The following is a 17,483-nucleotide window of genomic DNA, read 5'->3' as shown; positions in this document are numbered from 1 at the left end:
CTTTATGAGGATCACTACAGTAGTCCTTACACTGTATGATTGCCCCAAAGTTGGTCCTAAACTGTATAATAGTCCTCTCATTAGCCCCCAAACTGTATAATGGCTACTACATTAACCCCCAAACTTTATAATATCCCCTGCATTTGCCCCCAATCTGTTTAATGTCCACTGCATTAGCCCCCAAACTGTATACTGTCCCCCGCATTAGCTCATAAGCTGTATAATGTCCCCCGCATTAGCTTCCATGCTGTATAATGGCTCCCACACTTTATAAGGGCCCGCACAGTAGTCCCTTTAAAGTATGCGAGCCCCCACATTGTTTCAGGGGTCCCTCCACACTTTTTCAGAGTACCCACAGTAAGCCACACATTGTATGAGGGTCTACCATTGTTTATGACGCCCCCATAAGTTTTAATTAAAATAGAAAACATCATACAGTCATGGCCAAAAGTGTTGGCACCCTTGAAATTGTTCCAGAAAATGAACTGTTTCTCCCAGAAAATTATTGCAATTACACGTTTATTTCCTTTGTGTGTATTGAAACAACACAAAAAAGAGAAAAAAAGGCAAATTGGACATCATTTTAAGAAAAAACCCTCAAAATGGGCCAGATAAAATTGTTGGCACCCTCAGCTTAATATTTGGTTGCACACCCTTTGGAATAAATAATTGCAATGAATCGCTTCCTATAACCATCAACAAGCTGCTTACACCTCTCAACTGGAATTTTGGACCACTCTTCTTTTGCAAATTGCTTCAAGTCTTTCATATTGAAGGTGCCTTCTCTCAACAGCAATTTTAATATCTCTCCACAGGTGAGGAGGACATACAGTATATACCAGTATGGGCCCAGGAAGAGGGACATACAGTTAGTTCCATATATATTTAGACAGAGACAAATTTTTTCTAATTTTGGTTCTAGACATTACCACAATGTATTTTAAACAAAACAATTCAGATGCAGTTGAAGTTCAGACTTTCAGCTTTCATTTGAGGGTATCCACATTAAAATTGGATGAAGGGTTTAGAAGTTTCAGCTCCTTAACATGTGCCACCCTGTTTTTAAAGGGACCAATTGGACAGATTAAATAATTGTAAATAAAATGTTCATTTCTAGTACTTGGTTGAAAACCCTTTGTTGGCAATGACTGCCTGAAGTCTTGAACTCATGGATATCACCAGACGCTGTGTTTCCTCCTTTTTGATGCTCTGCCAGGCCTTCACTGCGGTGGTTTTCAGTTGCTGTTTGTTTGTGGGCCTTTCTGTCTGAAGTTTAGTCTTTAACAAGTGAAATGCATGCTCATTTGGGTTGAGATCAGGTGACTGACTTGGCCATTCAAGAATATTCCACTTCTTTGCTTTAATAAACTCCTGGGTTGCTTTGGCTTTATGTTTTGGGTCATTGTCCATCTGTAGTATGAAATGACAACCAATCATTTTGGCTGCATTTGGCTGGATCTGAACACACAGTATGGCTCTGAATACCTCAGAATTAATTCGGCTGCTTCTGTCCTGTGTCACATCATCAATAAACACTAGTGACCCAGTGCCACTGGCAGCCATGCATGCCCAAGCCATCACACTGCCTCCGCCGTGTTTTACGGATGATGTGGTATGCTTTGGATCATGAACTGTACCACGCCTTCACCATACTTTTCTCTTTCCATCATTTTGGTAGAGGTTGATCTTGGTTTCTCCTGTCCAAAGAATATTCTTCCTGAACTGTGCTGGCTTTTTTAGATGTTTTTTTTTACCAAAGTCCAGTCTAGCCTTTTGATTCTTGATGCTTATGAGTGACTTGCACCGTGCAGTGAACCCTCTGTATTTACTTTCATGCAGTCTTCTCTTTATGGTAGATTTGGGTATTGATATGCCTACCTCCTGGAGAGTGTTGTTCACTTGGTTGGCTGTTGTGAAGGGGTTTCTCTTCACCATGGAGATTATTCTGCGATCATCCACCACTGTTGTCTTCCGTGGGTGCCCAGGTCTTTTTGCACAGGGGATGGCAGTCACTGATGTAATCTGTTGTGTGACAAAGCCTCTGCTGTGTGAATGAGACAGCTCTGTGTCACTGATGTCTTCACACAGCAGCAGTTTTGGTGCAGTGTATGTATGAGCACTGTGTCTCTAATGACATGATTAAGAGTGCCTAGCCACTCGAAATGTGTAGATCGATCGCATGCCTTGTAACTCATGCTGGCTTTTAAACCTCATTTCTATTGAGTGAATAAAGAATATTTTTCACTACATCGTGGAGCTGGACAAAGTTTTTTCTCATTGTCTCTAATGACACAAATACTGATGGGAGCAGCCTGTCCAATCAGCAGCTGTAACAGTGTGAAGTGTTGGGGGGTGTATGTATGGAGATATATATGATACTAAGGATTCTGATACTATAAATAAAGGGCTTGTTTGTGTTGTTGAGGAGCCCTTCCTTCATTCCTTCCTAGCTTTTCACTATTCCTTTCTGACCCTGGCATACCTCCAGCCTGTGTAAGGTGTGTACCTATATCCTATCACTTAATGTTTCTAGCAGAAATACATAACCGGTGCACGCGGACCATTCACCTCTGCCAGTGCTGGGAAAGACAAGCTGCAATATATTTATGTATTTTCCCATCACCTCCGGGCAATTTTCTGTTTTTTCTGTTTTTCGTTTCTCCCTCTCCTTCTTCCATAACTTTTCTATTTTTCCGTCAATACAGACATATGAGGCTTGTTGTTGTTTTTTGCAGGACGAGTTGTTCTTTTGAATCATGTCATTTATTTTACCATATAATGTACTAGAGATTGGGAAAAAATTCAAAGTGCAATTACACATTTGTGTTTTGGGTTTTTTATTCACCATGTTCATTATATGGTAGCACTGATATGTCGGTATGATGTCTCGGGTCAGTACTATATGGTAACACTGACGTGTCGGTATGATGCCTCGGGTCAGTACTATGTGGTAACACTGACGTGTCGGTATGATGCCTCGGGTCAGTACTATATGGTAACACTGACGTGTCGGTATGATGCCTCGGGTCAGTAATATATGGTAACACTGACGTGTCGGTATGATGTCTCGGGTCAGTAATATATGGTAACACTGACGTGTCGGTATGATGTCTCGGGTCAGTACTATATGGTAACACTGAGGTGTCGGTATGATGTCTCGGGTCAGTACTATATGGTAACACTGACGTGTCGGTATGATGCCTCGGGTCAGTACTATGTCTGTATGTCTGTATTGACGGAAAAATCGAAAAGTTATGGAAGAAGGAGAGGGAAAAATGAAAAACAGAAAAAACGGAAAATTGCCCGGAGGTGATGGGAAAATACATAAATAACTTGTAGCTTGTCTTTCCCAGCACTAGCAGAGGTGAATGGTCCGCGTGCACCGGTTATGTATTTCTGCTAGAAACATTATAAAGTGATAGGATATAGGTACACACCTTACACAGGCTGGAGGTATGCCAGGGTCAGAAAGTAATAGTGAAAAGCTTGGAAGGAATGAAGGAAGGGCTCCTGAACAACACAAACAAGCCCTTTATTTATAGTATCAGAATCTTTAGTATCATATAAATCTCCATACATACACCCCCCAACACTTCACACTGTTACAGCTGCTGATTGGACAGGCTGCTCCCATCAGTATTTGTGTCATTAGAGACACAGTGCTCACACATACACTGCACCAAATCTGCTGCTGTGTGAAGACATCAGTGACACAGAGCTGTCTCATTCACACAGCAGAGGCTTTGTCACACAACAGATTACATCAGTGACTGCCATCCCCTGTGCAAAAAGACCTGGGCGCCCATGGAAGACAACAGTGGTGGATGATCGCAGAATAATCTCCATGGTGAAGAGAAACCCCTTCACAACAGCCAACCAAGTGAACAACACTCTCCAGGAGGTAGGCGTATCAATATCCAAATCTACCATAAAGAGAAGACTGCATGAAAGTAAATACAGAGGGTTCACTGCACGGTGCAAGCCACTCATAAGCGTCTCATTCACACAGCAGAGGCTTTGTCACACAACAGATTACATGAGTGACTGCCATCCCCTGTGCAGATTAGAAGCTACAGACCCCCATCACTGGCCATCACACAGTCTGTTCTCACTGCTGCCAGCAGCCTGGGACAGTGAGGGAAGGAATTACTGATAATGAGTTATGTATTGTAATCATGGAGTGGCCCAGAATACAGGACGATTTTCCCTCCTCCTCCTCACTAGTTTCACTTTCCATAGCTCACTGTTCAGCGTGTGTCTGGGGGAGGAGCAGCTGGGTGGTCTGCTCTCTGCAGTGAGGCTGCTAGAGGGGGAGGATTTGTTACTGTGTGATGAGGGCTTCTTCATGTGGTCAGGGAGGGCCTGTAGCTATGGAGGGTGGGGTTGTTGCTATAGAGGGCATATTTGGAGTAGAGTAGGAGGTTACGACTAGTTCTTATTTCAATGCCATAACACCCCCCCTTGGACGTTCTGTTCAGAATATCTAAAAAAAGTGCAAACTAGTGACAGAAAGTAAATTACTCATTTTCATAATTCTGCAGCCCAGATATTTACTGAGATTATGTGAAAAGCCCGGACAACCCCTTTAAGGACGGCTTGTTTCACCTGCATGGAGAGCTCCTTTCACCGCATGTTTCCTTCACAGCAAAACCTTCCAAATGCAAGCACCACACCTCAAATCAACTCCAGGCCTTTTATCTGCTTAATTGAGAATGACATATCGAAAGGATTGCCCACACCTGTCCATGAAATAACCTTGGAGTCAATTGTCCAATTACTTTTGGTCCCTTTAAAAACAGGGTGGCACATGTTAAGGAGCTGAAACCCCTAAACCCTTCATCCAATTTGAATGTGGATACCCTCAAATGAAAGCTGAAAGTCTGAACTCCAACTGCATCTGAATTGTTTTGCTTAAAATTCATTGTGGTAATGTCTAGATCCAAAATTAGAAAAATGTTGTCTCTGTCCAAATATATATGGACCTAACTGTATAAACCAGGATTAAAACATAATGGGAGGCAACAAATATGTCCTTATATGATTTAAAAAGCCACAAGGGTCCATACATCTGACCAGCATGCAGTGGAGTGGGGGCCCAGGTGCTAATTACACCACTGGTTACACCACTGGAGTTAACTATTAAGACAATTACTTTTAGGCCGGGGTCAGACATGCTAGAAACTCGAATGAGCCTCGCATGTCAATACCCGGAACTGCCGCCGGCACTCGGGACCGGAGCGTCTGCCTGCATAGAAATACATGCAGCCGCACGCTCCTGTCCGAGTGCCGGCGGGCGTGCCGGGTATTGACATGTGGGACTCATGTGAGTTTCTCGCATGTCTGACCCCGGCCTTAAGATGCTTCTCTCTGAAACTGGTCCAGGACACATTCTTGCAATGTGTGAAAGTCATTTTCAAAGCTGCAACAGGCCTTGGTTTGAGGGCAAAGTGAAACACAGGAGACGGCCTGAGCGTGAACTTATAAGAGCAAGAACTTAGGGATGAAATTGAATGGGAATCTTGACTATAAATAATAATGATGAATCCATACCCAGCTGGGTCTGTTGCTCACAATGGAAGGGTTTAGCAGCAGTGTGACCACAGTCTTAAATGGGTTGTCTGTCACTTTCTAACGATTTCTTTATATGGCCGGAAAGAATGAAATATGTGTGGATAGAAAGTGTGGTTAAGCGCGTGGTTCACAATCTTGTCCTGCCACATTGTCAGTGTCATAGTCCCTCCTTATCTTCTTTGAATATTGGGAGGTACGCTGGAATCACAAGATTAGACTGAGGGAAACATACATCACAGACTAGCAGCTGGTACCTGACTGAGACGTAGATTCCAGTCGAGTCGAGAACTAGCAAAGCGATGATACCCTACAATGTCAGAAAATCCAAAAGTATTGTGATAACCAGATAAATGATATTTGCAAGATTTTGTTAACCTGCCCGATGGAGGGCCTAGCCAGTAGATATATTACTACAATACTTTTGTCTAATTTTGACACAAATCTATGTAACATCACACAGATATTTCTGACTGTAGCACACTCTTGTTATTCGTGTTAGATCACAAATCCTCTAGTAGTTTCATCACCTTCCCACTAGATGCCAGTATAAGCATACGCATAATTAGCTCATGCTTTGACCAGTCTGATAGCTTGACTCATACATTGCTATAATGCACTATATGATTACCCATGCAAAACAGTAGACACTCAGATATTACTGTTCTTGCTGTTCTTGTCATACGCTATGACTGCAATGATTCACCCAGCACAATAATTTTTTTTGTTTTCCATATTGTTTTAAAAAAAAGAAATACAATTGCACATGTTTTTTTTTTTTTTTTAATTCTCCATGTATTTTCCTATATTAGTAAAGAAATCCTGATAACTTGCAGTTTTCTCTCTGTCTATTAAGACTAATAATAGATTACTACTTCCTTTCAGTAGAAATTGCATTTTACTAGTCATCTTATTACTTTAACAGGTACAATTAGGCTGTGTTCACACATTGTTGTCATTTTTTCATTTTATTTTGCTGTGTAGTATCACTGTGATTTTAAAATAACTGTGCCACTCCTACAATGTGTGAACATGGCCTAACAATAACAGCTACAGTATACAGTTGTGGCCAAAAGTATTGACACCCCTGCAATTCTGTCAGATAATACTCAGTTTCTTCCTGAAATTGATTGCAAACACAAATTCTTTGGTATTATTATCTTCATTTAATTTGTCTTAAATGAAAAAACACAAAAGAGAATGAAGCAAAAAGCAAAACATTGATCATTTCACACAAAACTCCAAAAATGGGCCAGACAAAAGTATTGGCACCCTCAGCCTAATACTTGGTTGCACAACCTTTAGCCAAAATAACTGCGACCAACCGCTTCCGGTAACCATCAATGAGTTTCTTACAATGCTCTGCTGGAATTTTAGACCATTCTTCTTTGGCAAACTGCTCCAGGTCCCTGATATTTGAAGGGTGCCTTCTCCAAACTGCCATTTTTAGATCTCTCCACAGGAGTTCTGTGGGATTCAGGTCTGGACTCATTGCTGGCCACCTTAGAAGTCTCCAGTGCTTTCTCTCAAACCATTTTCTAGTGCTTTTTGAAGTGTGTTTTGGGTCATTGTCATGCTGGAAGACCCATGACCTCTGAGGGAGACCCAGCTTTCTCACACTGGGCCCTACATTATGCTGCAAAATTTGATGGTAGTCTTCAGACTTCATAATGCCATGCACATGGTCAAGCACTCCAGTGCCAGAGGCAGCAAAGCAACCCCAAAACATCAGGGAACCTCCGCCATGTTTGACTGTAGGGACCGTGTTCTTTTCTTTGAATGCCTCTTTTTTTCTCCTGTAAACTCTATGTTGATGCCTTTGCCCAAAAAGCTCTACTTTTGTCTCATCTGACCAGAGAACATTCTTCCAAAATGTTTAAGGCTTTTTCAGGTAAGTTTTGACAAACTCAAGTCCTCAGACAGTTCTTTGGTCTTCTTTCTTTTCTCCATGCTCAATGTGGTACACACAAGGATACAGGACAGAGGTTGAGTCAACTTTAATCCATGTCAACTGGCTGCAAGTGTGATTTAGTTATTGCCAACACCTGTTAGGTGTCACAGGTAAGTTACAGGTGCTGTTAATTACACAAATTAGAGAAGCATCACATGATTTTTCGAACAGTGCCAATACTTTTGTCCACCCTCTTTTTTATATTTGGTGTGGAATTATATCCAATTTGACTTTAGGACAATTCTTTTTGTGTTTTTTCATTTAAGACAAATTAAATGAAGATAATAATACCAAAGAATTTGTGTTTGCAATCATTTTCAGGAAGAAACTGAGTATTATCTGACAGAATTGCAGGGGTATCAATACTTTTGGCCACAACTGTATATACACAACACTGGATCCACTATTCACAATAAGTCATGGTCACAGCTGACCTCCTTCCCCTTGTAAGGAGGTGACAGGGACCCTCCTATGCTTCCCCTTCTCTTTGGTCTACTAACTGTGTGCAGTTCCATAATGTTCATTAATGTGAATGTATTTGATGTGTGTCATGTACTGCAATGTAAATGTACTGTGTGTTGTCCATAGGATTAGGGATAGGATAGGATAAAAGGTAGTATAGAACAATAGAGGGGGCATAATAGAGATATAGAATATGAGTGATAGTTTAGATACAGGCAGCATAAGGGTTTTCAGAGGGGAGGAGTTAGAGTAGTGTGGTGCAGAGCATTGGGGATATAGGACAGACACTTCCTGGTTAGGTAGCAGAGCCCAGGCAGCCTTGCCCAGGGCAAGAAGTAAGGAGCAACAGCGAGAGAGACAGTCTGCCAGCCATGGGGATAAAGATACTATGGCAGGAAGGGGCCCCAGGCTGAGAATCGTTTAGTTGGTCACCATCAAAGACAGGACCGTTCCGAGAAGGATCCGGGGTCTACAGCCGGGGCAGGTGAAGCTGAGATGGCAAACCTGGCACCTTTTCCTATTGAAACCGGGCCATGGATGGCAGGAAGCTGGTGGGACTGAAGACGCGGATGGGACAGGGATTGTCCAGAAGCGAGGCAGTAATTGCCAAAAGAGAGATAGAGTTAGCAGGAAGAATAGAGGCTGCCCGGAAGGCAGGGAAAGCTAGTGAGATGCTCCTCTGCGTACACTGTGCTGCATGTGTGATGAATACCCTTCTGCGCAGTAAAGTTAAACTGTTGGAAAAGAGTAATGTCTCGGACATGGTTTTGGAAGCTTGGGAATGCAGATCCGAAATGACAGAAGCCGAGGGGACTCTGACAGTAACAGTGAGTGCACTGCTGCGCACGCTGCACATGCAGCTGAAGGGACATTGTATATTATCTGTGGGGTGCCAGGGTGTGGGAACAGAACAGCCAGTTGCCACGACTACCACCCTGGCCGCCTCATACCCTCCCTACACAATGACCTCTGCACAGGTCACAGAGCATGACTGGAAAACCCTTAATGAGTCATATCTTGACTATTGCTATCTATGGGTCCAAGTTGGCAGCTCTGAGTGCTGCTAACAAGAAACTCAGGCAAAATGACTGACATCATAAATCTACAATCAGAAAATGTAAAACATTTTAACACATGAGAAAAAAATGTTTTCTTTACAGTTGGTTTTAAGAAATAAAAAAAAATAAGAGGTATGTTCCCTTTAAATGAATTTAAGTGTAAAAAAAATAGACGTCCAGTGTTTTCTTTGTGGTTTTTATTAGTCGTTAGTCAGCCTTGCTTCTTATACACATATTGAGCAATCCTTAAACGATAAAACTGCAAATCTTCAATAAATTCAAAGAAAAGCTCCTCTCATGCTGCACGTTTACCATCCACAAGTTTATGTTTACACAATATGCTGAATATCTTTGTAAATACAGTACTTTGCTTTCCATTTATTCTGCTCCTATTGATTTATATAATGTTTTAATCTCCATTCAGACCATATGACAGACGGAATACTATAAAAAATACTGTGTGATTCCTCATACCATACGGTAACTTGTAGGTCAATTGTCAGTCACATGAAAGTCAGTGACGAGCAAATAAACCACTCAAAAATTCCAAAAGGGAACTAAAAGGTTTCATTTTGGATGTAATATCAAAAAATGCAACATATTACTCATTTTGGCACGCAATAAAGACACAACTTTCTAGAAAGATGTTAATGGGGTTGTCCTGGATAGAAAGGAGAGTCTGCCATTTTTTCTAGAAGCGGACCCTCCCTTGTCCTCAGCTGTGTTTTTATTGCAGCTCTATTCATTCATATACGGCTGGTGGGGCTGTAATAAAAAAAGCAGACTAATGGTTCTAAATCAGGAAACCCTCTTTTACTGGTGAATGTCGTTGGTGGAGTTTTCGCTTTCACAATATATTTCGAAGATTTTACTAGATATTAACTACCTAAATAGAAAACAAAATTTGATATAGATTTTCCTACATAATACATTGATTACCCATAAATACTAGAAAAAAAAAGTAGTCTTGGAAAAAAAAATATGATGGATACAGTACAAAATACAATTCTGGTAACAGTCAAACCTGAAGTAATGTGGCACCTTTTATATAGAAATTTACTCAGTCAACAGGAAAGCCTAGAATAGAGCACTTGACTTTTAATGGAGTTGCCCTTGTAGAGATTATGTCCAGTCTTTTTATCAGTCTCAATAAGTGAACAATTTGTGCTTATTACTCTCGGAGTATATTTTTATAATGTCTAGTGCTCCATTTTACGAAAACAAAACTGCAAATCCCCTGTCAAGGCGCACAGATGATACAATTCTGGCTGCATGCAGCCATCCCTAAGCTTACCACATACTGATTACACAACTACCAGCTAACTAGTAGAACAGTATGCAGTACGTTCCCAAGATCCCCCCTAAAGACAGCTGAAGGCAGACAGAGTCTAATCACTTTTCCCATATTGACCCATCTAAATGTCAGAACAATTCCCACCTTGGAAACCTTCATCTACCTAAGGTTGGGGTCACACGGCGTTAATGCTATAGCATAATGCTTCATCTGCGCTATCGGTGACGGACCCTCGGACGCTGCAGACCGAGTCCAAGGGTCCATCACAGAATTACGGTACATCACTAGCGCATACCGATTATGGCATGCGTTAGCGATGCGCCCGATAATGTGAGTGAATCGCAGAGTTAACGGACTGCGTTACACCGCGGACTGCAATAACGCAGTGTGACCTCAGCCTTAGGAAAATACTGCCGCCAGTCGACGTTTGGCCACTCCTGTGCGGAGCGCTTCATCTCTCCATTACAAAAGGAGTTCCATAAATTGCCAAACATAAGTACACAGCTATATTCAGACACTCCCAAATAAGTGAATGGAAATAGCAATGCCCGTGTGCTGACCTCTCCACGATGAGGCCCATGGGGAGGTCCCGTTATCAACTACTATCAACGTTGTGCCTTTTTTTTTTTACATCCAATTCATTATTCTTTTTGAACCTTTCTTGAAGTCTATTTTATATGTGCTCACCTTTTTTGCTTTTTTTGTTGTTGTTTTCTGCTTTGCGGGTGGAGTTTAGAGACAATGAGATGTTTTCGCCATATTCATCAATTGTAACTCTAAGGGTGTGTGCACACGCTGCGGAATGCTCTGCGGATTTGGCCGCACGGATTTTGTAAAATCCGCAGGTCAATCTGCAGGTCAAAAGACCTGCGGTTTTACCTGCGGATTAGCCTGCGGTTTTGCCCTGCGGTTTTTCATCTCCACAATGGAGGAGATGGCAAACCGCAGCGGAATCCACAGAAAGAATTGACATGTCAATTCTTTCTGCGGTTTTGAAACCGTAGCAAATCCGTGCGGAAAATTCCGCAGCGCCTGCACAGTGAGTTTTTTTCCCATAGGTTAGAATGCTACTGTACACCGCCTCAAAAACTGCTGCGAATCTGCAGCAGAATCCGCAGCGTGTGCACACACCCTTAAAAAGTTTCAGAATTTTGAACAATTCCACTCCAGTCCTCCCAGTGTATTTTTTGAGTGCATCAGTTTTTAGTGCTAGTTTTGGGGTCAAAAATGGCAAAAGCAGTTCAAGACAGAAACATTTTTTTTCTTTGCACCAAATTCATGAATCGCTAGCACCATTTTGATAAATGTGGCACCAAAAGCAGCAACTAATACCGCAAGACAAAAAAGGAAAGTGACTTAGGCTGTTTTTTTTTTTGCGCTGCGTTTTTGCGCATACATTTTTCCCCATATTTAACATGGGTGCGCATTGTCATGCATTTGTACGTGTTTGTATGCGCATGCATTTTTTTGTAGTGTGCGCCCAGGAACACAAAATGCAACCTGTTGCATTTTTGGTGCGTCCGACCTGTCTCAAAAAAACGCATGTGCATAGAATTCACCCCAAAACACATTAAAGTCTATGGGAGTGCTGACGTGCGCATGGTCATGCGCACGTCAGCGTTTAAAAACGCATGCGTTTTTTTGTAAAAACCAGGCGCAAAAAACAAGAAAACGCATTAAAAACGCATGTGTGAAAGTAGCCTTAATAAATGAAAATAATAAATTAAGGCATAAGTTCCAACCTCTATAAAGATTAAGAAATCAATCACCATTGAATGTTTTGTTTTTTTAAATAATGTTAAAGTCATTTACTTAAAATGTCACAGAACTGTCATCCTATACATCAGAATTGTCTTCTACATGTATTCCTGATCATCACATATCAAAGAAACCAAAGCAAACAATTTCTACTGTTACACTATAGCTACAACAATCTATCTATCTATCTATCTATCTATCTATCTATCTATCTATCTATCTATCTATCTATCTATCTATCTATCTATCTACCTATCTATCTATCTATCTATCTATCTATCTATCTATCTTAAGACAGACATCTTTATAAAGACAGAGCAGCCTGCCTTATTTATCCTGATTCTCATGCAGTTGTATACCCGCACTTTTTGATTATTTCGAATAAATAAAGATGCTAAACAGTTGAGTCTCATCAGGCTCACAACTCTCATCATAGAGACCTTAAACCCAAGCTGGAGTGTGTAAGACTCAGCAGCTCGCCCTCTTTATACCGATGTTTGCTCTTCTTTGTGCCGTTGTGTTGAGCAGTTGCCCATTCACGACTGCAGGAGTTGACGTCTCGCACCACCATAGTGTGCTTCTCATTCTGTTTCCATACTTTATCAAGTTATAGTTTGTGCATTCACAAGTTCATAATACTCCCCTCGGTTAGCGAGAAGCTGCTGGTGAGTTCCCTTTTCTATCACCTTCCCGTTCTTCATAACGATAATGAGATCTGCATTTTGGACGGTGGACAGTCTATGAGCAATGATGATACAAGTTCTTCCTTGCCGTGCTTGATCTAGCGCTTGTTGTACAACCTAACCACGACCATAAAGAAAGAAAAAGTCAAAGTTAGACCAAAAGAAATAACCAGTAATGAAGAAAGAGCCTCCTCCATCTCATCCATCCATATTACTATTCAAACCGGCTTATGGGCTTGCAAAAATTTGTAATAAAAAAATGTTTTACCCTTACCTTTTCACTCTCATTGTCCAGGGCTGAGGTGGCTTCATCAAGCAGCAGGACTTTAGGAGAACGGATGAGTGCTCGGGCAATAGCGATTCTCTGCTTTTGACCTCCTGACAGCTGGGTGCCTTTACCTCCAACCGATGTGTTATATTTCTGAAGAATTAATTGTACATAAAGGAAAGAACATATTAACATCTCAACAAAGGATCATGCTTATGAATGCATTACAGATCTGTACAGTTTCTCAAAGTATCCTGTATAATAGGGACACATGGACCCATACTCTACTCTCAGTTTTATGTGGGGGCATACAGAGGTTTTCTTACAAAAATATTGGATTGTATGAGATTGCTCGTAGTGGAGGATTTTTGACCTCCAGAAAATATTACATGGCAGTACCTCTATCACACTGTGGCCATGTAACAGACAAAACCTAAGATAAGAACAAAATGAGCATACACCCTGTAGTAAGTAAATAAATAAATACTAATAGTACATGGAAATAAAAAAAACAGATTATACTTAGCACTATTTTGATCAAAAAAGCTACAAGACATCCCACCGCAGTAAGGTGTACCCCAATTGGGATGGTCCTACCATTAGTATTAAAACCTCACCTTGTCTCAACTCACCTCATGGGGATAGAGCAGACCCAGGCCCGCTCTGCCTAAGGGAAGCTATGGTATATAGATAAAAAGCCTTCCTTTACAGGGGGGGCATGATCCCATTTGTACAAAGTACAAGAAACTACAGCAAAACCAAAGAAATGAGCTGGAACTTAAGCTTTTCTAAGTGCAATTTGGAGAAGAATGTTCACACTGTGGTCATTTAACAGACAAAACCCCTAAGATAAAAACAAAATGAGCATATACCCTATAGTAAGTAAATAAATAAATAGTAGTAGTACATGTAAATAACATATGGCACTTAGTTAACACTATTTTGATGAATAAAGTAAGTACCCTATGTTATCTACATATACTACTACTTCATACAAAGAGAAGTGTGACTCCCCCTTTTTGAGCTAGGCATTTCATCTATATACTTTCCCACTGGCAGGTGTCTGCACAGTCGCGCCTGTGTCCTGCTCTACCCCATCTATAATTAGGTCGGTGGACACAAGGTTTTAATACTAGATAGGACTGTCCTGGTTGGGTACGCCTTGTCACAGTGGGATGGTTTTTTATAATAAATTTGAAAAAAATAGTGATAACTAAGTCCCCTATGTTATTTACATGTACTATTACTATGGCTTTACTTACTACAGGGTATATGCTGATTTTGTTTTTACCTTAGGTTTTGTAACCTAGAATATGTGCACAGCATGGACTTGCCTAGCAACTATGAATTCTCAGTACACTACTTAAAACACTCCAGCTGTTTTTTTTCAGTGCTGGAGTGGTGCTTTAAACGTATTTCCCATGCTACCGGTCATACACCACTCTCTGGCATCTTTACCGTTTTTTGGCACCACTCCAGTCCCGCAGCGCCATCTTGTGAGCTGGAAGTCAGAGACTACATCACAACTTCTCAATGCAAGTCTATGAGCGAGGACAGAACGAGATGTCATCGACTTGTATTGAAGAGTGACCTCCAAAATATTGGAGCTGCTGGCAGTTCACTTTTCGTCAGAGACTGACGGGAGCAACGCTGGAAAACGATGAAGGTGGTGGTGGCAGGTGAGTACGAGACAGGGGCAGGGGAATGTCATTTAAAGCGCCACTCCAGCAGTGCAATAAGAAAACAAAAGGCTGGAGTGGTGCTTTAAATAGAGTGAGGATGTTGCACTTCCTCCATAGTGTGTACGGCCATCATGTTGCAGCTTCTACATGTGTATGCAGCACTCAGAGGGCGTATGTGTGTGCAAGTGAAGATCTTGTTCATACCTTTATGTAAGTGCCTGATCCAAGGAACTAGTCTGATTGCCATATGTGGAATTAGGAAGGATCTTTCCCACTAATATGGGATAAATAAAATCAGTCTCATGGGGCTCTTACCTTCCTCTGGATCAACATCTTAGTGTTGTTAAGGTTGAAAGAAGTCACTTCAAATTCAACCTACAACCTATGTGTTGTATCCAGACTATGCGTTATATAATATGTCACTATTATATGAGCCTTGTATATAAAATCATAAAAGGCACATTGAATTAAAATGTACCTCCACCAAAGTTTACAGCAGGAGCTACAGTCTGAAGAAGGCAAGGCTAGGGCCCATTTTTATTCTTTATGACCCTGATATTTTTTATGTAGTGTGAGAATCATGTGAGAATAGTGGATGAGGGCAGGTATATCTCGCCCAGATTCCTTTCCTATGTGGCCTAGTCTGGTCAGTATCGCACCTGCTTACTAATGGATAATGGGAGGTGGATATAAAAGGATGCAAGGTGGTTGTGTGAGTGTCTCAGCCTGGGAACACAGAGAGCCTGTCTGTGTGAGAGACACACGTGAGTAGAAACAGTGCCCACTGCAACTGTGGTTTGGCTGGACGGGAGAAGCCTGCCAGTTGGTAGTTAGGTTGTCCATTGTTTAGTTAGTGCCGGACAGGCAAGGATTTGTTTTATGTTTTATTTCCTTTTGCATTGCTTTCACCGTTAATAAACCTGACCCAGGGTCAGTTATACACGAATCCCAGCTCTGCGCCTGAGTTTCATGCTGAATGCACGTGACCTTTGACCCCAGCAAAGGCGATCCCGGAGTGTTTTATCACATTGTGGTGGAGAACGCGGGCATCACGTTGCAAGCATGAGCATGGAGGACGTGGTGAAAGCGCTGGTACAGTCCACGGCCGTCCAGCAAGAAGCTAATCGGGTGATGATGGCCCAGCTGAAGGAGTTGGTGGACATGACAGTTACCGATCGTTCGCTTCTCCAGCAGGTGGCGCAGCGCTTGGCAAGCTTACCTGAGCTTAACCTGGAAGCCGAGTTGAGAGTGATTCACGTGAGTCGGTACTGGCAGAAAATGACGACCGAAGATGACGTCGAGGCATACCTGACCACGTTTGAACGGACGGCGGTGAGAGAAAAATGGCCGAAGGCACGATGGGCCGGCCTGATTGCCCCGTTTCTTTCCGGTGAGGCCCAAAAGGCTTATTATGACTTAGAGCCTGAAGCCGCGCAGGACTTTGACAAACTGAAAGCCGAGATCTTGGCCCGGCTGGGAGTGACGACCGCTGTCCGTGCACAGAGAGTGCATCAATGGACTTATCAGCCGGATAAACCACCGCGGTTCCAGATGTTCGACCTGATCCACGTGACGAAGAAGTGGCTACAACCCGAGGTGTTGACAGCGCCAGAGATAATCCAGAGAGTCGTCATGGACAAGTACCTGAGAGCTCTACCGCCAGCCCTGAGGAAGTGGGTAAGCCATGGAAATCCTACGACGGCAGATCAACTGGTGGATCTGGTTGAACGTTACTCCGTGGCGGAAGGACTCCGAGACGACGCTACCCCACCTCGTTCTTCATCATCTCCACGTGGAACCGGTAAGACTGTTCCAGGGAGTAGGGGAGATGGAAAAATCCCTAAGACAGTGGGGGAGGAAAACGGGACTGCCCGCACTGCGAGGCCGAGAGTAACGAACTATGGTCTAAGCAAGGGGCCCGTTAGGTGTTTCCGCTGCCAAGAGATGGGACATATTGCTGCGAACTGTCCGATCACTACTGAACCCATGCAGTGCGATGTCACAGACTCTAAAAACCGCATGTCTATGGTTGCACGGGTAGTGAGTGTGAATGCCGGTCAAAAGGATGTGGAAAAACACTTGTGTGATTTAACTGTTGATGGCAAAAATGTGGTGGCATTTAGACTCGGGAAGTGTGGTGACTCTGGTGAAGGCCAGTCTGGTGTCAGCCCCGACTGGACCATCAGACAAATTTTCTGTAACGTGTGTGCATGGAGACACCTGTTCGTACCTCACCACGGTCATATGCATTACTACTTCCTATGGGTCTGTGCAACATAAAGTGGGACTCGTCCCGGCGTTATTGCATGATGTTATCCTGGGCTGGGATTTTCCCCACTTCTGGCAATTGTGGGAGAATCAGTTGATGCCCTCGGGTAATAGTGTACACGATTCTTCTCCCAGGGCGCGTGTGGGTCCCGAACCCCTGGAAGAGGTCTCCCCGGAAGACTCTGCGGAAGAGTCTGCGGGAAATGACCTGCAGTTCCCGTTTTCAGTCATGGCGGGTGATACGGAGGAGACCGGGGAAGAGGAGGATGCCGACAGCCGTCCACCTCCCCGTTTGCCGGATTTAGAAGTTCAGAAAGATGACTTCCAAAGAGAGCAAATAAAGGATCCTACCCTTTCTCAGGCTAGGACAAATGTAAAAGTGATAAATGGGGTACCCGTAGAACCTGGCTCTAGGCTGGTATATCCTTACATGGTTCTGGAGAATGATTTACTCTATCAGATAGAGAAAAAGGGGGAAGATACGGTGCAAC

General features: G+C 42.6%; 1 protein-coding gene across 2 annotated transcripts in view; it reads right to left on the bottom strand.

The window, feature by feature from the left end:
- Window positions 1-9,219: 9,219 nt before the first annotated feature.
- The window catches only part of LOC141095458 (ATP-binding cassette sub-family B member 5-like), a 105,589-nt gene continuing 97,325 nt past the window's right edge, over window positions 9,220-17,483 (bottom strand). For both annotated transcript variants that reach the window (XM_073581463.1, XM_073581464.1), the window contains exons 27-28: window positions 13,049-13,195; window positions 9,220-12,891 (exon numbers count right to left, since the gene is read on the bottom strand). In XM_073581463.1, the coding sequence (XP_073437564.1) occupies window positions 12,694-12,891; window positions 13,049-13,195 (345 nt within the window). In that variant the 3' untranslated portion in view covers window positions 9,220-12,693. The remainder of the gene's footprint in view (window positions 12,892-13,048; window positions 13,196-17,483) is intronic.

The sequence above is a fragment of the Dendrobates tinctorius genome, unplaced genomic scaffold, assembly GCF_039654945.1.
Source record: "Dendrobates tinctorius isolate UK_male_01 unplaced genomic scaffold, ASM3965494v1 ptg000070l, whole genome shotgun sequence".
Lineage (NCBI taxonomy): Eukaryota > Metazoa > Chordata > Amphibia > Anura > Dendrobatidae > Dendrobates > Dendrobates tinctorius.
The sequence above is the reverse complement of the archived record's forward strand: the minus strand, read 5'-3'. Positions and strand labels throughout refer to the sequence as shown.